Below are 19,699 nucleotides of genomic sequence, written 5' to 3'. Positions count from 1 at the left end.
GCAGGAGTTTGTGCTTGCGCTTCATGCAGCACAACTGGCTTCATCAGAGCACGGACAGCAGTCCCAAAACAATAACATTAACTCCAGACACATTTTCTGTTCAAATTAAATTTTTTTGTGAAGCTAAATAACCGTCATTGTGTTAGGATATATCATACACCTTTCACCATGTCCGTTTTTCTTTTTCTTTAATGTTAACTTGCCTTCCAAAATGATCAAGTATTTTGTAAAATGAATGACCCACAAAAAAACGTGTTGTCTAGTACGATATGTATGATTTTTTTTTTCAACCTCATTATGCATTTTTGGACTGGTTTGAGTGATTTATGGCCCAGAAAATGCTGTATTTACTTCAAATTATCTTTCAGGTCAGCTTTGTTTGTACACTCTGGTACCATTGCACAAGGCATACATAAATATCCAACACAAATTCTGCACTTCCAAATACAATAATGTGTAGTTTCTGATTAACCTAAGTAAGGTTAAGTAAATATTAGTAACTAGAGCTGCACAATATTTAAAAAAATATATTTTGTCACGGCGATAGTGGGAGGTGCAATATGCGTATCGCACAGACAGTATCTGGGGGCCTCACTGACACTAAATAACCTTAAAATTGTGACTGAAAATTGTAAGTTTTTACAATTGGTAAATTTGATATTACATTGCATCTACTTATTCAGCAGCATGATTTTTTTTCATTAGATAATAAAAAACCTATTGTGTTTAGATACATGTTCAATATCGCAATAATATGGTTATCACAATATTCAACACGCTTATCACACATTTCATGTTTTTCCAACATCGTGCAGCCCTATAAAACAGACTTGATCCTGAAATAATGGGTAGCAATGAAAGGCAAACGACAAAGTCAGATTGGTTGGGAAAGACAGTTTCGTTATTATTTAAGGCACGCTTTTGACAAGCAGACGAAACACACATAGACAACTAAGGGAGAACAAAACCTCCATCTTGAGAGTCACAGACCTGTTCACTTTATCTGAGATACACGTTATAGAGCACACACTAAGTTATGCAAACCTTTTTCACTCTATTTGCCGACTGCGTCAAACTATTCCACAGCGTTGTACAGTTAAAGAAAGGAAACAACGTGTTAAGTTACATTAACAACAAATACCAACACCAACAAAAGAAAGGTCAATCCAAACACTGTACCTATCTTTCTTTTTTGGTGAAGCATTTAAAAACACATCCAAATATCAGGCTGAGCACAGTGTAACATCAAGAAATTAAGCATGGTTTAAAAACCCCATTGATGAAAGCCAGCATTTCTGTATTATAATTCATTGCAATAGACCCCCCCCCCCAGGCGTGAATATCTTTGCACAGGTTATGCAGTATTTTCTTAGGCATAAAAAAATATAAAAACTAAATCAAAGAAAAGCAAATGTACATTGGCAACTTCTCATACACGTCACAACAAATGTAACAAAAAAATTAAATAAATGATTTGACACATCAGTGCATCTCAGACTGAGCTTAACCCTCCTCTCCTTTCATTACAGGTTTTAAGAATAAATGCTACAGTGGATGACTATTCTTTTGCAAAGCCTAGCACAAGTTGAAAATATATTCTGATATTTTCGTATTAGACTGTCAACCTCAAGCTCACACTAAAGCAGAAAACTGGACTATTTATTTGTGCAGCGGTGGTGAACCGAATAGTGCAATTGTTATGCTTGTGATGGCTTCACTAGTGATTTTATGGCTAATAACACACTACAACAATCACATACAGTATGTGCAGCTGAGGCATTCATACAAAGAAATCAGTAGCAGGGAATAGGCCTGGTTTCCTTATCACTGTACACGCAAAATATGAATTACTGGGGACTTACTATGAAAAATAGCATTTCATAATTGCTCGTTTTCAGGGCATCTATCCTCCGTAATTGGTTGAAATACCACTCGTTTTGCATTTTTTCTGCTCCGACATAAATCTATTAATTACATAAAAGTAGTGCTTTGCTGCTTTCTTGTGGCATATATTGACAATTAAAAACCTTATTGGGTGGGTGCATCAATTACTTTGCACAAGGTTGGGTTACTATCCCCACAAGTACTGTGGAAAACTGTCGTGGGGTCACAACATATTTTGAACAATTAAATAAATCTTATCTACTGATTTCTGAAACTGTTTCTGTGAGTAACCTATTCGGCATTGTATAAAACAATCGTGGTAATTGTCCGACCACAACATCAAGTTAGCTCCTGAGCCACCTTCAACCAACTGCCAGAGTCCTCAACAGCAAAAGGTAAGCAGAGCTGCATTGAGTTTTACTGGATACACATGTTAGTGTTAACGGTGTTAACTTCTTTTAAGCGACACATCCTTAGATACAAAACAAGAAATGAGGGATGGAGTGTTCTCTAATGCTTTCTCCTCTGTATGTGTTGACAAAGGAATATCACATATATGTTATTAACACACCTGGGAAGTGTGTTTTTTAAAAAAAGAAAAAAAAGCATAGTGTGCCTCCTTTAAGATGAAAGTGTGAAGATGCTGCAAAGAGATCCCAAATAACCAAGAAGAACAAATACGTGTTTAATTTATCTCAAGCATACCAGACAGGACTTCATTTGAAAACACGACAAAAACATGCTTGCGTTTATGCAAGCAGATTTTGATTCGACTCAGTCCTGGACACTTTTGTTTCCATTATCAAAAGTCGGGAAAGGTACCAAAATTTCTTTATCCCTTTTTTGTCACTTCTGTTGTGGTCCCAAATAGGCGGAGATTGCACACTGCAGTCGAGTTGACTAGTGGAAGAAAAACTGTTCCTTGCTGTGGGCAACAGAATACAGCATTCTGTATGCCCTTCATCCTCATCCTTTGTCATTCCTCTTCTTTGTCATGCCGCTGTGATGCTTCACTATTTTCACAGCGAGTGCATGTGCCTTGACACATTTGCGGCTGAAAAGCCAATGTGTTTTAAAACGGACGATAAGAACAACCTCTGCTACATTTAACAAGGTTGTATATTAAAAATGAATCTTCTCGCTCTGAAGTTTGAAGACGTTGTTTAAAAATTGTACGGGTAGCACAAAAGCAGAACATTTACAGATTTGACCAAACCATCAGGTCAGCAATCTCAGCTGAGTTGTATGTCATTCAGTAGAGCCCTGATGCAAACAAATCAAAACCAACCTCACTAGCTTAGAGTTGGACTAGTTCTGACCCAAATTGGGTTGAATCAAACAAATTTTAGACTAAATGTCCAGCAGAACATTTGAACTGAGACTACATCGGCATGTGATGTAAAGGAGCAACAGATTTTCTTCAAACACAGAGGGAAAAACAAAAAATCTGCGGCGACATCCGTTTAGAGTCAGTTCTTTCACTCTGTACTTGTCAAGTCTTTGCAACATTTGTTGAGGCAACGCAGCGGCCCGCTTACATCAGTGTGCTTGCACTGCAGGGACACTTTACAGCAGGTGCTGATGTACAAGCGATGGCGGGAGATTAGAGGAACAGGGTGGGAGGATGGGGGAGAACTCCAGTGCAGTTTGACTTAGCCTGATAAAAAGGAGACAGGTTGCACGTTGTTGTTCTGACCGTCCTCTATTGCTTTGTTGTTGTTGCTTGTGGACAGTTCGGTTGAGTCTGAATCCGCTGTTGCTTTCTTTGACCTGTTAAACAAACATGTGAAACATTTAGAAATTCAACAGACACGATACTGCAAAGGCTAGCAGTATCTGACCATATCATGCCAACAAATATGACTTGTGGACTACATTGAGGATAAGTAACACTTGTTTGTTTTGTTTGTTAGGCAGTCATGTACAGCAAAAAACAAACAGAATTTCATAAAACTTTAGTCAAATGTATTTTATCTTTAGACTTACTTTAGAGTATTAGCCACCTAAGCAAACGGAAGAAGATTCTTATCACCTTTGTGACCATAATATATTTTTTTGTTTTTGCTGTTTAAATTACATTGTGGATTACCCCAATCCCAGAATCAAAAGTGGTATGGACATGGTATTACGTCATCCTCAGTGAACCACAAAATAGGCAGCTAACGAATGAAGAGAAGGACAAACACATTTTTTGCATTTGCAAGAAGGTTTCATGTCTGTTTTTGGCGTTTATGAATCACGATGGAAGCCTTTTTCTCTCTACGGAATGAGGTCATTTTAGTAAAAAAAAACAAAAAAAAAAATAACGAAATAACTAAAACTGTACTTTTTTGTAAATAAATAAAATGATTTAGAAAAATAAAAACTAACAAACTACATTTTACATTGACAAAACTAATTATATTTGAAGAGAAAATGTGGTTTGTTATTGTCTTTGTCACGATCCGTCTGTTGTGGTTTCAGAGAGTGGCCGTGGCCCGGCGGCTCCGCTCCTGGAAGCGGCCACGAGCGGGACGCGTTCACGATCGCCACAGCTGCGTCTCATCAGGACACTGATTAATGACTATTTGAGAAGCCGACGCGGACAGACCCGCGTCGGATTATTATCCTGCGTTGCTCATGTTTGCGCTCGCTCATGTTCACAGCTTTGTTCTTGTCGCGATTGATCCCGTGTGTTGTTCCTGCGTACCTTGTGTTTATTGTTTGTTCTCAGCTACTTTTCGGCTCGCTTTAAGTTATTCGGCGTATTTGGATTTTCCTTCACTTGTGATGGGTAGATGAGGCATCCTGTATCGTTTCGACACAGTGACACATTGTATTGACACTGTGTTGACACTGTGTTGCTGACCACTGACACCTGGTGGACTTGCAGGAAACATTTGACAGGGTCATCTGACACTGACCTGTCAAACTAATTTTATCCAATTCCATTGATTAGCGACGTGATGTGTTTTTATATATCCTATTTCGTATTACTTTCCATCGCACTATTTATTCTCTTATTTATCTAATTTATATATTTAACTGAATTATTGTTGAATTGCACTGGAGAGGGGAGCTCTCTAATCCCGTTGCACACTTGAGTACAATGACAAAGGGATTTCTGATTCTGATGAGGCATTTGCTTTCACATTATTTTTACATACATGCAATTTCATAAAAAAAATCTTTGATATTCGAGACGCAGTTGATAAATTAAGTGAAACATCTGTCTGAATGCTCAAATAAAAGTGTTGTGAATGACAATGGACTCATTGTAATTAAAGATTTTTATTAAAAAAAAAAAGTTTCTCCAGCGTTTTGTTATTCAGTCTATTTCTTTTTTTGAGGCAATTTCCCCCGCCTATGAGAAGATCCTCTCACAAGGCACTGAAGAGGGCGGTGTGCACAACGCCTTTGTGGCTAATATAAATAGGTGAGGGAACGTTGCCTCCATGGACTTCCAGTATAAGAGCGGGTCTTCCGTACGTGCAACGTCTCCTGCTGACAGATAGCGCTGCACCTCTGAGTGTGCATCAACAGTGACGTCTTCCATCTTGTGGATATTTAACGCAAAGTAATGCGCCAATAACTCGATGCTTGTTTTGAGCGTCCATCCTGTTGACAGATGCGCTTCCCTATGAACACGGTTTGGCGCGCGACCGCAGTGTCGACACGATTCCGGTAGTGGTCACGTGACTTTCTTAAAGCGGTACGCGCACTGACACGGGGGTTGCCCTGGAAGCTCGGCGCGCGCATCGATGTCTCAGTGTCGCTGGACCCATCACTATCCTTCACCCTTTGTGGTAAGCCATTACTCGTTTTTCGGTTCCTTGCGTTGCAAGCGTTTTTTGTTACCTCGTTATTTATTTCCTGGTGTGACTCGGTCCTCCAGCGTTTTTCGTTTCGCCCTCCCGGCGTTTGTAATTATAGAACCCTTGCGGTTAACAAATTGATAAGAGAATATCCCATAGTGATTATTGTATGCTGCTTGACGGTCTAAAATAAATACCTTGCCTACACCACCTCCTGAGTCTGCGCTTAAGAGTCCACCTTACACCGCTTTACGGCCCCGGCTGGGAAGCGGTCCTGACAGTCTTTGGCAATTAATTTAAGAAAGGAGCCTTTGGGGTTTAAGAAGGTCGAACAGTCATCTGGGAGTTGTAGTCCTCTTAATGTTTGCGTCAAAAGAGCCAGCAAATGACGTCGCTCCTCTGAGACGAGTTTGTGTGTAGCTTTGGCTAGGATGGCTCACCTGCTCTTAATTAACCAGCCCGAAACGCAATGCTACGTAAATAGCGTTTTTCTTTTTTTTGCTTTATACATGAAAAAAATATATACAGTATATAAAAATAGTACATTCTTCACCCAGGTTTAATACTTCTCGACAGGAATTCAAACCACAAATCAACTTTAGAAGTTAGCAACTTGGCAAACAAGGCATCCTAGCTTCATTATAATTATGGCGCATGGCTGCATGCCTGCATCTGACTTTAGAAGCGGTAGGCACGGCAATTATTGTGATTCAAAATCTGTCGACTGTTAAAAACGTAAACTGTACCGTATTATCAAAATGATTTAAAAGAATATTTTTGTAGATTTTTTTTACTCCACAGTACTTACCATTGTCTTTGTTTTTTGTTTTTTTTTTCCAATGTTGATCATGCGTTACATTTACTAAAACTAATACTGAAGTGTGGGAACTAAACAAATCATATCTCTCTTACTTTTCTCTGTTGAAGATGATAAAGTCTCTCTGGACGTTATCCAAACGTTGCTGCAACTGACCATTCTGAAGAAAAGATAAATAAACTAATTAGCGATCAATTTTTATTATCTCGTGTAAAACAGGAAAAGTATGGTCATAGATGACCACGACATACAATTAGAATCATCCTATTGTTTACGATACCTTATGTACTACAAAGCACATAGTCACTTTCCCCTCCTTGGTTAAAGTTAGCGAAAATTGTTAGATTTTTTTTTTTAAGAGGACACTCGTGCTCTACTGTTGCTGCTTCCTCCTGGTACATACAATACCTGGTCCGCTTCAGCACGAGAAAAAAATTCTGCTCTGTGCTCAAACTCCTGGGGAGCCGAGACAAACGCAAAGATGCTTCATTACTATGTCAAGGAGAGATCACAGCGTCGTGATTGCAAGCAGCTTTTACAGAGTCTACTTGAGATGAATATGCTCAAAATATGCTGTAAGAAAGTGACGTTACACAATAGGGTCATCTTTCCAGTTCATCCCAAAGGCAGGTGGTGTGGTGCAGGTCAGGGGTCTCTGTTTCTGCCATCCTGTTCCACTAAATGCCAAACCAATGGGCAGCCAGCAAAGGTCATGTCATGTCATTATCCACACCGCTTAATGTATAGGGTCACGGGAGGGTGCTGGAGCCTCTCCCAGCTGACTACGGGCGAAAGGCACACTACACCCTGAACTGGTCGCCAGCCAGTCACAGGGCAGAGCCAGCAAACGTATTGCTGATAAATAATGTTATAATGTTATAATCTCTCTCTCTCTCTCTCTCTCTCTCTCTCTCTCTCTCTCTCTCTCTCTCTCTCTCTCTCTCTCTCTCTCTCTCTCTCTCTATCACACACGCTCAAAAATCATTAATAATTACTATCTTGAGACATTCGGTAAGTCTGAGCACACAAATACGCATTTAGTCTCTTCAGATAACTTCATACTCTTACAAATTTGATTGAACATCTGAGTTTATTGACACCAGGAAGCAAGAAGGTTTTACTGTAAATGCAAGCCACACTTATGAAATGCTGCCAACAGTATTGCTCAAAGGACCACCTGAAAACTAGCAAAGGTATCTCAACCACCTTCCTTGTCAAATATCAAGTGTGCTAATTTAACAAGCTTCAGGCAGGTCGTGAAACTCAACAGGAAGAGCACAAGAGTCCAGTTGAGATTAAAAAAATATCTTGTATCTTATATTCTCAATAGTCCAATTGGGAACATGGTTGTGCTCTGCTGCGATTGAATGTATCCCACCTCTCGCCCAAAGTCATCCGTCATAGACTCCTGCATATGATTAAATTTGTATTAAAGGCGCAACGAATAACACGTTCCCAGCCTCCGTAACTGTAATACGCAATATTACAAAAACTCATTAGATTGCTTGATTACTACCAAATGTAATGTATTACTGTGCTTTTTTTGTTACTTTCCACATTTGTTACCACATAAATATCTAAACAAAATGGATACCCTCCTCGGATGGGGAAATGCATCAACAAACAGAGTGACATAACTCGTTCGTGGCTCTGGTGCTGATGCCTGTTCTGTTCAGTAACGCATTCATGATTGAACGGTTAATGACAGTACAGTCAGAGCATTGAAGAAAGAAAGGGCACGGGATTCCGCATGTGCAGTATGCTAGCCAAGCGGGTGCACCTTTAACGGTGTAGTAATGTGCTTTTTATGACACTTAAGTGCCACCAGATGAAGTGTGGCGAATTTCAGCATCATTCCAACGCCACGCCAGCTGATATTAGGACCTTGTACTACAAGTACATGTTTCCGAGTTGAACCAACATTTTGATTGTTTTTTTTAATGTTGTAAAATCATCAAGTGTGCCTTTTTACATGTAGTGTATTTGAGATGGCCGACACACTGCACACCAGTCAAAGCATGAAACGTTTGCGAGTCTTCCACCACTGCTCATTGTCTGGCGTGGTACCAAGACTGACCTTGAGAGGCAACACAATGCCATGGATCATTCTAGACTGCTGGAAAATGCAAATAATAAATAGAAAAAGCAAGGCTAACTGTTAGCTTTTTTGTTGACTACAGGCTTGTGTCCTTGATGTTATAGAAACTCAATCCAAGTAGTTTGTTTTCTTCTGGATTCTGGTGGTAGCACAAGCCTCACGTTACTTCCTTATTGGTTATTGTTCTGTTCCACATCACAATCATAGTAGATTGCCTCAACTCTGTGTTAACATCACAAATAAGGATTTGCAATTGTAAACATTCAAAAGGTTTAATTTTTACGATTGCGTGACCGTTTTGAGCTGATCGGGGAAGAATATTATTTTTAACAGGCCTCACTCTGCAGAAAAAAAATGGTGATCAGGGATGAAATAAAATATCATTTTTAACAGGCCTCACACTACAGAAAAAAATGGTCATTCGCTGTTTTTGACTGAAAGAGAGGGGCAAAAAAGCTCAAATTTGTCAACGTTTTTGGTCCAGTATGTGTGTCCTGATAAGTGAGATTTCAGACCATCTATTAAAATTGCACAACACGCTACAACTTTTTCTTGCTCCAGTTTGATTTTCACCTCCAATCTTCTGATTGAGACTTCTATTGCCACTCAAGCCATGGGATGACTGCTCATAACAATACCACCCAGTATACACTGTCAAGACAGTCTATGGGCTGATATTTGTGCCACTAGAAACTGAGTCCGAATATCATCGATTTGAATGTGAATTGCTTAACTTGAATATTTGAATTGAAAACTGAATATTTGAATTGAAAAATGAATTTCTGAATTGAAAACTGAATTATTGAATTACATAAATTGCATAATAGTTTAATCTGAAATGTTCCATCTTCAATTTAAGTAATTCAATAATTCAGTTTTCAATTCAATAATTCCGTTTTCAATTCAAATATTCAAGTTAAGCTGTCCACATTCAAATCAATATTCAGATTCAGTTTCTAGTGGCACAAATATCAGACCATAATAGTCCTTCAAATTACCAGATCAAACACTGGCGAGTGCTCCTGGAAGCGAGCCCGCCGGGGACATTTCTCAGTGTCCTTGACTGGGTCTATCGTGCCAACGTGAGTGCCGACTAAACTATGAATACAGCCTCAAATAAATGTCAATAAGTTCTGTTTTCTCATTTCACGCTTCAGAGAGACGAGAGTACGCAAGTGTGGGAAATGAGTCAAAATGTCTGCGATATCTCAAAGAGTTTCAGTCAAGTTAATTTGGGGCTACATTATGAGGTCGGTATTAGGCGGGCAGGCGGAGGCTGGGAGATAAAAATGCGGTAAAGGGAGGGAGGGGGATGGATGAAAAAGAGGTCACGCACGGTGAAGGGGAGTGACAGTGACATCTAGACAGCATTGCAGAGGAAGTCTCGGGACAAGAGAGGGGAGAGGAAATATAAATATTCAAATAGAATACAGAGATCCTTGCGGAGTTAAGATGGGAGAGCAACTGGAGATGCGCATGAGACCAACTAGAATTCTTCATTCAATATTGATCAGTTACGCTCCAGTTATCATGCTCAATATCTATTTTTTTACACCCCCCCCCCCCACACACACAGATATCACGTTGCTTAGACTTTTGTCATTGCTTCATCACTTACATGCATCCATCACAAGCGGCTCCGCAGCATAAGGGCAAGCATTGTACCGTTCCAATCTAATTCAACATGTTTTATGTCAACATAGGTCAAATAGCCCCCGGGTTGGACTTTGGGTGTCCCTGCGCTCTGTGTTCATAGTTCATTGTTTTGCAGTAATGGTTGTCATGCATGTACATTAAATCGTGTGAGACCTTTCAATTAATTGTGTCTTTTGGATTTTACTTGTTTTTTGCCGGGTTCTTTGCAACCAGCATAGACAAGGATTATTAATTATGAATATGAAGAATGAAAAGGAGAAAAATATTTCAAGGAAGTTATGTGTGAAGTGAGGTGGACGAATCTAAGAAGACAACATGCATTTTGTTTTAACACTTGAATGACGGTCAAAAAATGTTAATTGACCCAACGCATCATTAGAAGTTACCACAGGAAATATTGAAATCGAATCTCAACTGATTGTGTTGCAACTTTTATGGTTCCACTTATTAAATGTACAAAAATGCTGACTTATGCCCACTGCTATGGGATGAACTCAATTTCTTGTCAATTGCAAAACTGGACAGCGCTTCTTGGGTCTTGCTGTGGTGTCGTGAATTAAATCGAGTGGAGACCAGCTTTCAATTTGGGAATAAAACTGGGGTAACATAAGGTGAATACAATGGGTAATTAATGTTTAAATACTGTATATTTAAAAAATAAAAGCAAAAAACAAGGCCATCAGGACTTGTATGCTATTTTTCCACATTTTAAGAATATTTTTCACTTGCGTTTTAAACTTACAAACACTACAATTTACCCCAACCATGAGCCAATTGTGTGCTCTCAGTTTGACTAAAGAAATAATTGCATTTTCTCCAGCGTCCCATAAATGTAACAATAACAAAGGGAAGATCACAGGCTGTACTTCATGTTTGAGTTATTATAGACAATAAAGCAAGCACTCTCCATGTTGCTCAAGTACTTGAACTAGGAGAAATAAGACTAAGTTGTTGCCCCAAAACTAAAATTACACTCGGCATGTTGCAGGAGAACTGTACTTTTCTCGTCCGATTTAAAAGGGTTCCCAAGTTTTTTAACTTTACAAAAACAAAAACAAATGAGGTATTTTACAGTAACAGTGTGTAACTCAGTAACAACACACAGCATTAGATAAAACCTTAAATCACATACATTGCCAATTTACTTTCCTTCACTTTCATTACAGTGTGTGATGTGTGTAGACGTCTGAGTGCACCAGCCACGTTGCACTTGACTGGACGATCAAAATGACCTTCCTGGTCTCGCCTCTGTTTTGTATAAACACCTAAAGGAGTACAACTGATTTATGAGCATGAAAGACTGCGAAGAAAATTGAAATGGAACACGAGGACCACATTATTCGCCTTGCAAATTCAGGCAGCGGGCAGGCGGCCCATTTGTTGTGATGCTGAGGGAGTCCTTAAACGTGTCCTTGGCATTCTTATTAGCAATCATAAGACGGCAACGCTAACTTCTTCAGGGCCCTCACTAAGAAGTATGCACGCGTCGGGATATCCCATGTGATTATTAGATTGTTATTATTATTTGGTATTACCTGTGGTGACCCATCCGAACCGTGGTCCCTGGTCTTCCGAGCAAGCCTTTTTTTCTTTTTGTGAAGAGGTTTGGACTCCAGGATCATCTCCTCCAGCTCAAATGTAGGATCACAGTTTAATCGCCGTTTCTGTAACAAATCACAAAGCGGCTCATAAGAAAAAAATGACCATTAAACTGTGATTAAAGGACAGGATTGTGGGAAACAGAGATGGGCAGTCTGTCCCAGTAGTGGAACCATCCAGTCATCCGGCCAGGCCGGATGCTTTTTAGGTGCAGGGGTGACAAATATAAAAAAAAAAAAAGGGCTCGTCTTAGCAAGGCCGGAGTTGGATTTTAGTCTGGCCCACGAATCAGCCCTTGTGCGTGTGATATGGACGTGAGGCAGCCAAAAGTTCATCTTAACATGCTCGCTGAGTTGGGCAAACGACATAAATTGCGGAATGGGGTCGGGACCTGACAATTTTTCTGAATAAGGTTGAGGCCAGAACGGTACCTACGCCGCGGCCGGAGGGCGTGGGACTGACTGGCAGAAAAGGGTCAAGTGCCCAGCTCTGGCGGGAAACTAAATCTTAGGTCAGATTTTGTTCAAAACATGTAAAATCATGCAAATGTGATGTCAAAGCAACATTAAAAATTTTTTTTAACGTTTCTGTACGTATGGTTGTACCTTGACCAATTTCTATTTCATGAAAACAATTTGTTTGTATAGACCCATATAATAACATTCGTAGTTGGTGACTGAAAATGACATTGCAGTTGCTCAGGGCTCAGGTCATGTCTCAGCTTCAGAAAACAGATGAGCCGCGGTTAGTTGTTCCCTCAGCTCAGAGCAACTGTAATGACATTTTCAGTTGACAGAAAGTGACAAAATGGCCACGACCTGAGACAAACATAATATTAATCACAATGCAGATTAATTACAAATTAAGTTACAATTTTTTGTATAGTATGTTTAACCCGAGTCTAAGAAAGAATCCTTTCCTTTCATTATTCAGGATCAGAATAAAGGTGCTGATTAACAATTTCCCTCTCACCTACACCTTTCTGCTCTTTAAATCTACTTGCATTGAAGCAAGTACTGCGAGCAGTGTGTGTCAATTGGCATCATTGCTGCCACCTACAGGATTGTAGTGTAGCACCATCTGGCAGATTATTTTTCCAATTGAGTCAACCAGACATATGCAATATCTGATTGTTTGGCCTAGTAACAATCAGTATATAACTGTTTTGTACTCTGTATTAGAGTGTCAACACAGTGTGAGACCATCATCAGCAAGTAGTGTGTGCAAACTGAACAACTAGGACATGGTCTCCATTAAAACTATGCCTGCCACCGAAAAGAAAATATTGGTGTCGAGATCATAGGATTTATGGTTGTATTTTATGTTCCTTTTGGCCACTGACTACAACGTGATTTATGTTGCAAAGGCATACGGAAGAAAGTGTCATCTCTCTTATGTGCAACAAAATACAGAGTGCAAAATGCTCTGTTATGCGCAGATTGAGCATTTTGTGTTCAAGTAGCACGCTACGTCAGTTGAATTGTCATGCTCACATTGGGAATAAAGCCCGGAGGAATCTGTTTTCTGAGCACAGCGTCCCAGCTGACATCCGACATGTAGTCCAGATCCTGCAGCTCCGCCAGACAGGAAATGCGCTTGTGGACGTCTATGTACAGCAACTAAAGGGGACAAAAAATTAAGTGAAAAAAAAAAAAATTAAAATTGCCTGGTGAGGCACAGCCCCACTGAAGCATGAGCGGTCTGAGAATGAGGATTTAGCTGCAAGATGGAGGGAAATAAGGAGGGAAGGTTGATGGAGGGTGGTATTTAGGGGTAGAGGATGATAACCAGTGACGGTTAGAGTGGCCAAAGGAGAGTTAAAGAAAACAGCTTCCCTATAGAAAGCTAATGGTGACTGAGCAGGGTTGTGCAAGTCATGAAGTGTGAAGGATAATGATAAAATGTATTAGGCGTGGAATTCTCCCCTATAACTTGACATCAGCCTCACGCACAGAAACATTTTCAGTTGCTCACGCCCACTCTTGGAATGCCGATTATGAGGTACAAGAAATTGGCGCACGGAGTAATGCAACAATTAGACAGCAGGGGATGGCTGCCAAGACTAAGCCCGCATACACACACGTTCAAGTGTATCAGCTGATGAGGATTTGCGAGGAGTTTAATCGAAGCAAGACAAATGTACTCCAGACACTTCATTATCAAAACTTCTGTACGTGTTGTCTTTACAATGAAACGATCTTATCTGTCGATCACAGGAACGTGATGTTTTTTGAGTGTGTATGTTGGGTTGAGAAGCTGTTTCTGTGATTGTTCTCCACTTGAAGTTGTTTTGTTTGCTTGCATGATAATGACATTTTAGAGTGGAAGTATTATTTACAAGTCCTTATTTTGAGTAGAGGCATCCTCATGCAAATCAACCACCAAATCAACATTGGGATTCTACATGATTTTTATTTTAAATTGCTTGTAGAAATAGATTTGGGTCTCCGGAGTGGCTGCCCATCCATCAAGCGTCAAGTCTATCATCAATTCAAACTCATCTGACAAAATACCAGTTTGCGTTGCACAGGAAATAAATAGACATAGGGCAATGTACAGCGCACGAGCACGCAAATGCCGGCAGATCCTGATTTTTGTTTGAGTCCAAGGCTCGCTGCATTGACGTTAATTTTTCATTATTGCTTCACTTTATGCAGTTTATTGCTTGATTCATTTATTTTACATCAGGCATCATTTTGGTCAGCTAAAGGGTGCTTTGATGCGCTAATAAACACCAGGCATGTTTGCCATTTTGGGCTGGCTGGTCTCCGCTAAGCTTGACATGTCAGCACAGCCCAGTTAATGTTGTTGGAGATGCGCCTGACAGAGTGATATTTTGGTGGCAGAGGGTAAAATAAACCTGGGCGTGGTCACACCACATCTAAGTCCCGGCGTTCATTTCATTCATAAATATGTAAAGAGCAGGCAAACAACCTTATGAATGATTGTACAAATTAATCCAGTGAATGCATCATCATAATTCTAATTCTTCTTCTTTTTCTTACATTTTTGAAATCATCCAACTAGGTGGCACTGCTATGAGGGGTGGGCACACGACATTGTGCATGACTACAATGCAGCAAGGGAAAGCGAGGTGCCGGTTTGATTGAAGTCAGATGTGATCACCCTCACAGCGGTGTTACCCTCCCCCTGCCACTTCTTCTGAAATTACCAACAATACTAACATACACAGAGCTACACTATTCACAGCCGACATATTTCAATTTGTGAATCGTGACCCACGTTTATGTAAGGGATTATTGTATAAAAATAATATCATTATTGGAGAAAAGACATGAGGCAGAAAACAATGGTGTCTGCAAAAGTTTTATTCTAATGGGATCCATACTGTGTGAATGTGGTGTGCCAATGAGTTACACTGAGTTGCGTATACCTTTCTGAGAAGTGACTTCATCTCTGAGGACCACGCTGATGGGAAGCTGAGGTGAACCTTGTGGAAGGTGTGAAGGATCTCATTGGTTGGGGTGCTGGACCTCATCACGTACGGCCTCTGAAAGCCGAAGAGGAGACGGGAGACAATCTTATAAATGCTTTGTGTTCAACTGTCCGCAGGAGTTTCTTTGACAAAGTGGGTGACTTAAAAGCAATCAGCCCCTTTCTGTTTTTCTTCCCCTCATGCTTCTCCCTATGGTTCTGTTCATTTTCTGCATCCATGAAGACAAATGATAAAGGGACTAAGTAATTATTTTTAAAACACCAAAAAAGAGAGGCTTTTTTTCTTTCTTTTCCCCTGCAAGATTCCTCTTCTCCCTCTAAATATTACCACAGCGAGTTTTCCTTTTTTTTCTCCAAGGTCCAAACTTATTTTACAGCAGAGTATTTCGATGAGATGTTTCTTGCAATTTTCACTCAAAAATAGAATGAACTCATTGATGGATGATTGACACCCTTTTGGAAGAAGTACAATTTCCGTAGCATATTACGTAGCATAGCGAGTGATGCGATTGAGAAAAATCAGTACAGTATTTTCCGGACTATAGGCCACTACTGTTTTCCTAGATTTTGACCCAAAGGTGCAGCTTTTCTGTGGATTTTTGTTTCACGGTAGGGATGTTATTACTTGTTATAGCTAACCTGTATTTATGTTGCTTTGTCTCCCTCTAAAGGCACTTTAGCGTAACTCTTTTCCCCGATATTCTTTCTGGCGACGCATTAGCTTTACGTGTTTACAGCCATTCCCGGCCCGTGTTCTCACAATTTCCTCTCGCTGTTTGTGCCGAAAAAAGGATCGCTTGTGTGTAGTATTTGCCTTTCTTTTTCATGTGACACTAGCGTTTGTGTGGTGCATTTTATATCATATACATGTTTTGTTTATTGCTTGCATTCTGAGTGTCAGTAACCCAATAGTAAGCTATAAACTTAAGTTATGCAAAGCTCTTTATATTATCATTTGTGTGTGCTTGCATTATTTAAATAACGTGCTATAGTTGTACTATATGATTTTGTATCATTTCAGTTTTACAAAAAAGTTATACTCAAGAAATTGCCGACCACAGTAAAACAATTCAACTTTACTCCAGCCTCTGTATTTCTCTTGAAGATTGTTTGCTATCTGTCAATTTGTGTTCAGACACACAGTGAGGAGAGAATAAAGGGCACTCTATGTCATGTCACGTCATTATCCACACCGCTTATCCTGTACAGGGTCGCAGAAGGGTGCTGGAGCCTATCTCAGCTGATTGCGGGCGAAAGGCGCACTCCACCCTGAACTGGTCGCCAGACAGTCACAGGGCAGACATAGACACCGTCACTGAGTGGGAACTGAACCCACGCTGCCCGCACACAACTCAAGCGAGTGTACCACTACACCATCAGTGCACACTAAAGGGCACTCTATAGTTCAGTAGATACACTAAATAAATCTTGATTTTTTTTTTTTCCTCTTGGGTCTGACCTGTTTTAATTAGCAAAGTCATTGCCGTGTTAAAAGGCTCTGTTTTAACAGTCTGTTTATGTACCTGTATGTGCATTCACAGGACAAAATCGTTCTGTACATACAGTAAACTAAATTTTTCAACATCGAACACTGCGGCTTATAGTCGAGTGCAGCTTGTATATTGTTTTTTTTTTTTCTGCCAAAAAGAGTTGGTCTGGCTTATATACAGGTGCGGCTTATAGTGCGGAAATATGGTAATATAGTAATTATAATTTCAATCAGTTGACAAATGGCAACATTCTCTCATGCCGTTGAGACATTCAGTGTCCAACCCTGTTTAATCCACATGGAAGACCGAGTGTGTTTATTCCAAAGCTGTTGCGAGAAGATTGAGTGAAGGGATTCAGCACCATGTTTATTTCCATGACATTTTTAATCTAAGTCCTCCAGATGAGACCAGCGAAAGGAAAAACATAAACCCCATTTGAGAAAATCAATTTCAATTACACGGATCTCAAAATCATCTTGAATATATTTCTATATGCTCCCATCTGTCTAACGGCGTGACTAAAATGTTCAAGCACATTCACCAGAAAGGTCAACCTAAAAGTGACATTCAAATACAGCTTTATCCTCTTCTGTTTTATGGCGACTGGCCTAGCTTACTCACACAGGCTTCCATATTTATTGTTCAGTGTGAAAATAACCCGTGCAGGGTCGAAATGAGATGACGCCGAGATAACAACAGTTTGTTTGTTACCTGCCCTCTGAGCAGCTCGTAAGATGTGATCCCCAATGACCACCAATCCACTGAGAAGGAGTAACCAGGATAGGAGCCTTCAAAGATCTGAAACAACTCCGGAGCTGTAATGATAAAAACAACTACGATATAAAATATTGAGTATCCAGAGAAAATAGGCAAATTGGTGATATTCAGCTCCATTTAAAGACTCGTGGAACTGCACTTAAAATCTTTGGCACAGCAATGTACCCCTGCTATAGTGGAGTTCATTTTATGCGCATCCACGATAGAGCAGATTTTTCAGCGATCATTGCCACGATGAGTCACAGCATGCCAGGCAGCACTGTGGTGAAGAACTTTTATTCCATGTGATATTGTATGAGAATGAGAAATGTTTTTTAAATTGCGCATTAATATTTTAAAATATGTTTTGATGATTTGAGATGTGCTTCAAGTGGAGCTAAAATTTTTACATGACCTTTCCAAATGATGCTTTGTTCTGGAACGTAAATCAACTGTACATGTGTATATTTCTTACCCATGTATGGTTTGGTCCCCGCAATGGATGTTGCCTTGAGGTCGTCTTTCACAATGGCTGCAATGTTGAAGTCAGTTAGATGGACGTGACCTGTCGAATCAAGAGATTTTATGTCATAAATCTCTTATGTATGTATACCAGGCATATTCTACATGCGGAATAACTCAAATGCTCTTGTGATTACGCTGATCAACATATTTTATGGGGGTTTTTTTTGTTGTTTTTTTTTTTTTATGAGAAAATGCAAGTAAATATTTCTAGATTTATTTTGGGTGTGCTGATACCAAATCAGGTTTTTATAAATATTTTTAATCATAATATAATCGCAATAATATAATATGTAAAATAGTAATCTGCACCTTGATTTTTAACAAACAAATACATACATAACTATATAAAGAGATGTAGAATCAAGAGAGCAATAATAACAACAGCACAAATGAAACATCTTTGCTTCTTAACACTTGCTTCAATATCACTGTTAACTGATTTCTTATTCATTCAATTCCAGATTGACTTATTTTACTCACAGAGGGTTTTCAGTTTTGAGGACAGATTGGGAAGGCAAGGCAAGGCAAGGCAAGGCGACTATTCATATGGCACGAGTCAATTTGTGCTTCACACAACCAAAAGCACAACATCTAAAAGCGAAAATAACATTCGCAGTGCACAGACAACCAAGTTAGCTTCACAAAATTTAAGCACGGTTGCAACCCAAAGATTTAGTAGCTTTAGTCGGGTAGAATTATTGCATATAGTTATTTTAGTCTGATGACAGCTAAAGGTGATAGAAAAGGACTGAATTATCAAGTAGAAGAAAGCCTGATTAGTGTTGTTTATATTTAATGATACCTCTGCTCACACTTTCATCTTTCTCATCTTCCATATTTTATTTTATACATTCGGATGGACTCATAAGGGGAGTTTTGCAACATTGTCACAGTTGTCAGGCCACAACCTGTATGTCTGAACAATGTTTCATCAGATTATCTCATGTAGCGTACGAGGATTACCACAACAATTGTCATGAGGTTTGATCTACTGGGTATGTATCCCATTTTAATATTCTCTTTCCGTGCTAATTCTTATGCCCATTACTAATAAGAAATACAGTGCACAACACGTACTATACATATATACATATACATATACATATATTCTGCCCTGTGACTGGCTGGCGACCAGTTCAGGGTGTTGTGTGCCTTTCGCCCGTAGTCCGCTGGGATAGGCTCCAGCACCCTCCCGCGACCCTGTACAGGATAAGCGGTGTGGATAATGACATGACATAAATATATATATATATATATATATATTGAAAGTATATATTCAGGTTAATATCAAATTACTGCACTATTATATATATATATATATATATATACATTTATTTTTTTTTCAATATTTTTTTTTAAATTTATATATCAATAAAATATTAAAATAATAATATAATATTAAATAATTGTTCGATTCAGTGCGCACCGGACCGTGACCACTGTATCGAACGATTCAATACAGATAAACGTATTGTTGCACCCCCTATGAATGCACTTCATTCCATCATATCATGTAGACTCACACAAACAGTGATTAACAGAGATAGCATGCTGTTCCAGATAAGTGCCAAAGCACTCGGATCTCAATGGACAATTAAGCATTTAAACTCCAGTATTGCATAAA

At 39.4% G+C, this 19,699-nt stretch overlaps 1 protein-coding gene across 6 annotated transcripts in view; it reads right to left on the bottom strand.

Moving 5' to 3' along the window:
* Window positions 1-879: 879 nt before the first annotated feature.
* Window positions 880-19,699, bottom strand: part of stk32a (serine/threonine kinase 32A) — a 50,304-nt gene continuing 31,484 nt past the window's right edge. For all 6 annotated transcript variants that reach the window (XM_088280067.1, XM_088280068.1, XM_088280069.1 and 3 more), the window contains 7 exons: window positions 18,026-18,115; window positions 17,506-17,609; window positions 15,243-15,359; window positions 13,342-13,467; window positions 11,785-11,913; window positions 6,591-6,655; window positions 880-3,654 (listed from right to left, as the gene is read on the bottom strand). In XM_088280067.1, coding sequence (XP_088136193.1) covers window positions 3,537-3,654; window positions 6,591-6,655; window positions 11,785-11,913; window positions 13,342-13,467; window positions 15,243-15,359; window positions 17,506-17,609; window positions 18,026-18,115 — 749 coding nt within the window. In that variant the 3' untranslated portion in view covers window positions 880-3,536. The remainder of the gene's footprint in view (window positions 3,655-6,590; window positions 6,656-11,784; window positions 11,914-13,341; window positions 13,468-15,242; window positions 15,360-17,505; window positions 17,610-18,025; window positions 18,116-19,699) is intronic.

The sequence above is a fragment of the Idiotropiscis lumnitzeri genome, chromosome 17 (assembly GCF_059441095.1).
Source record: "Idiotropiscis lumnitzeri isolate Australia: NSW breed Sydney's pygmy pipehorse chromosome 17, RoL_Ilum_1.0, whole genome shotgun sequence".
NCBI classification, from domain to species: domain Eukaryota; kingdom Metazoa; phylum Chordata; class Actinopteri; order Syngnathiformes; family Syngnathidae; genus Idiotropiscis; species Idiotropiscis lumnitzeri.
Note: the sequence above shows the minus strand (reverse complement) of the source record. Positions and strands in the feature narration are given on the sequence as shown.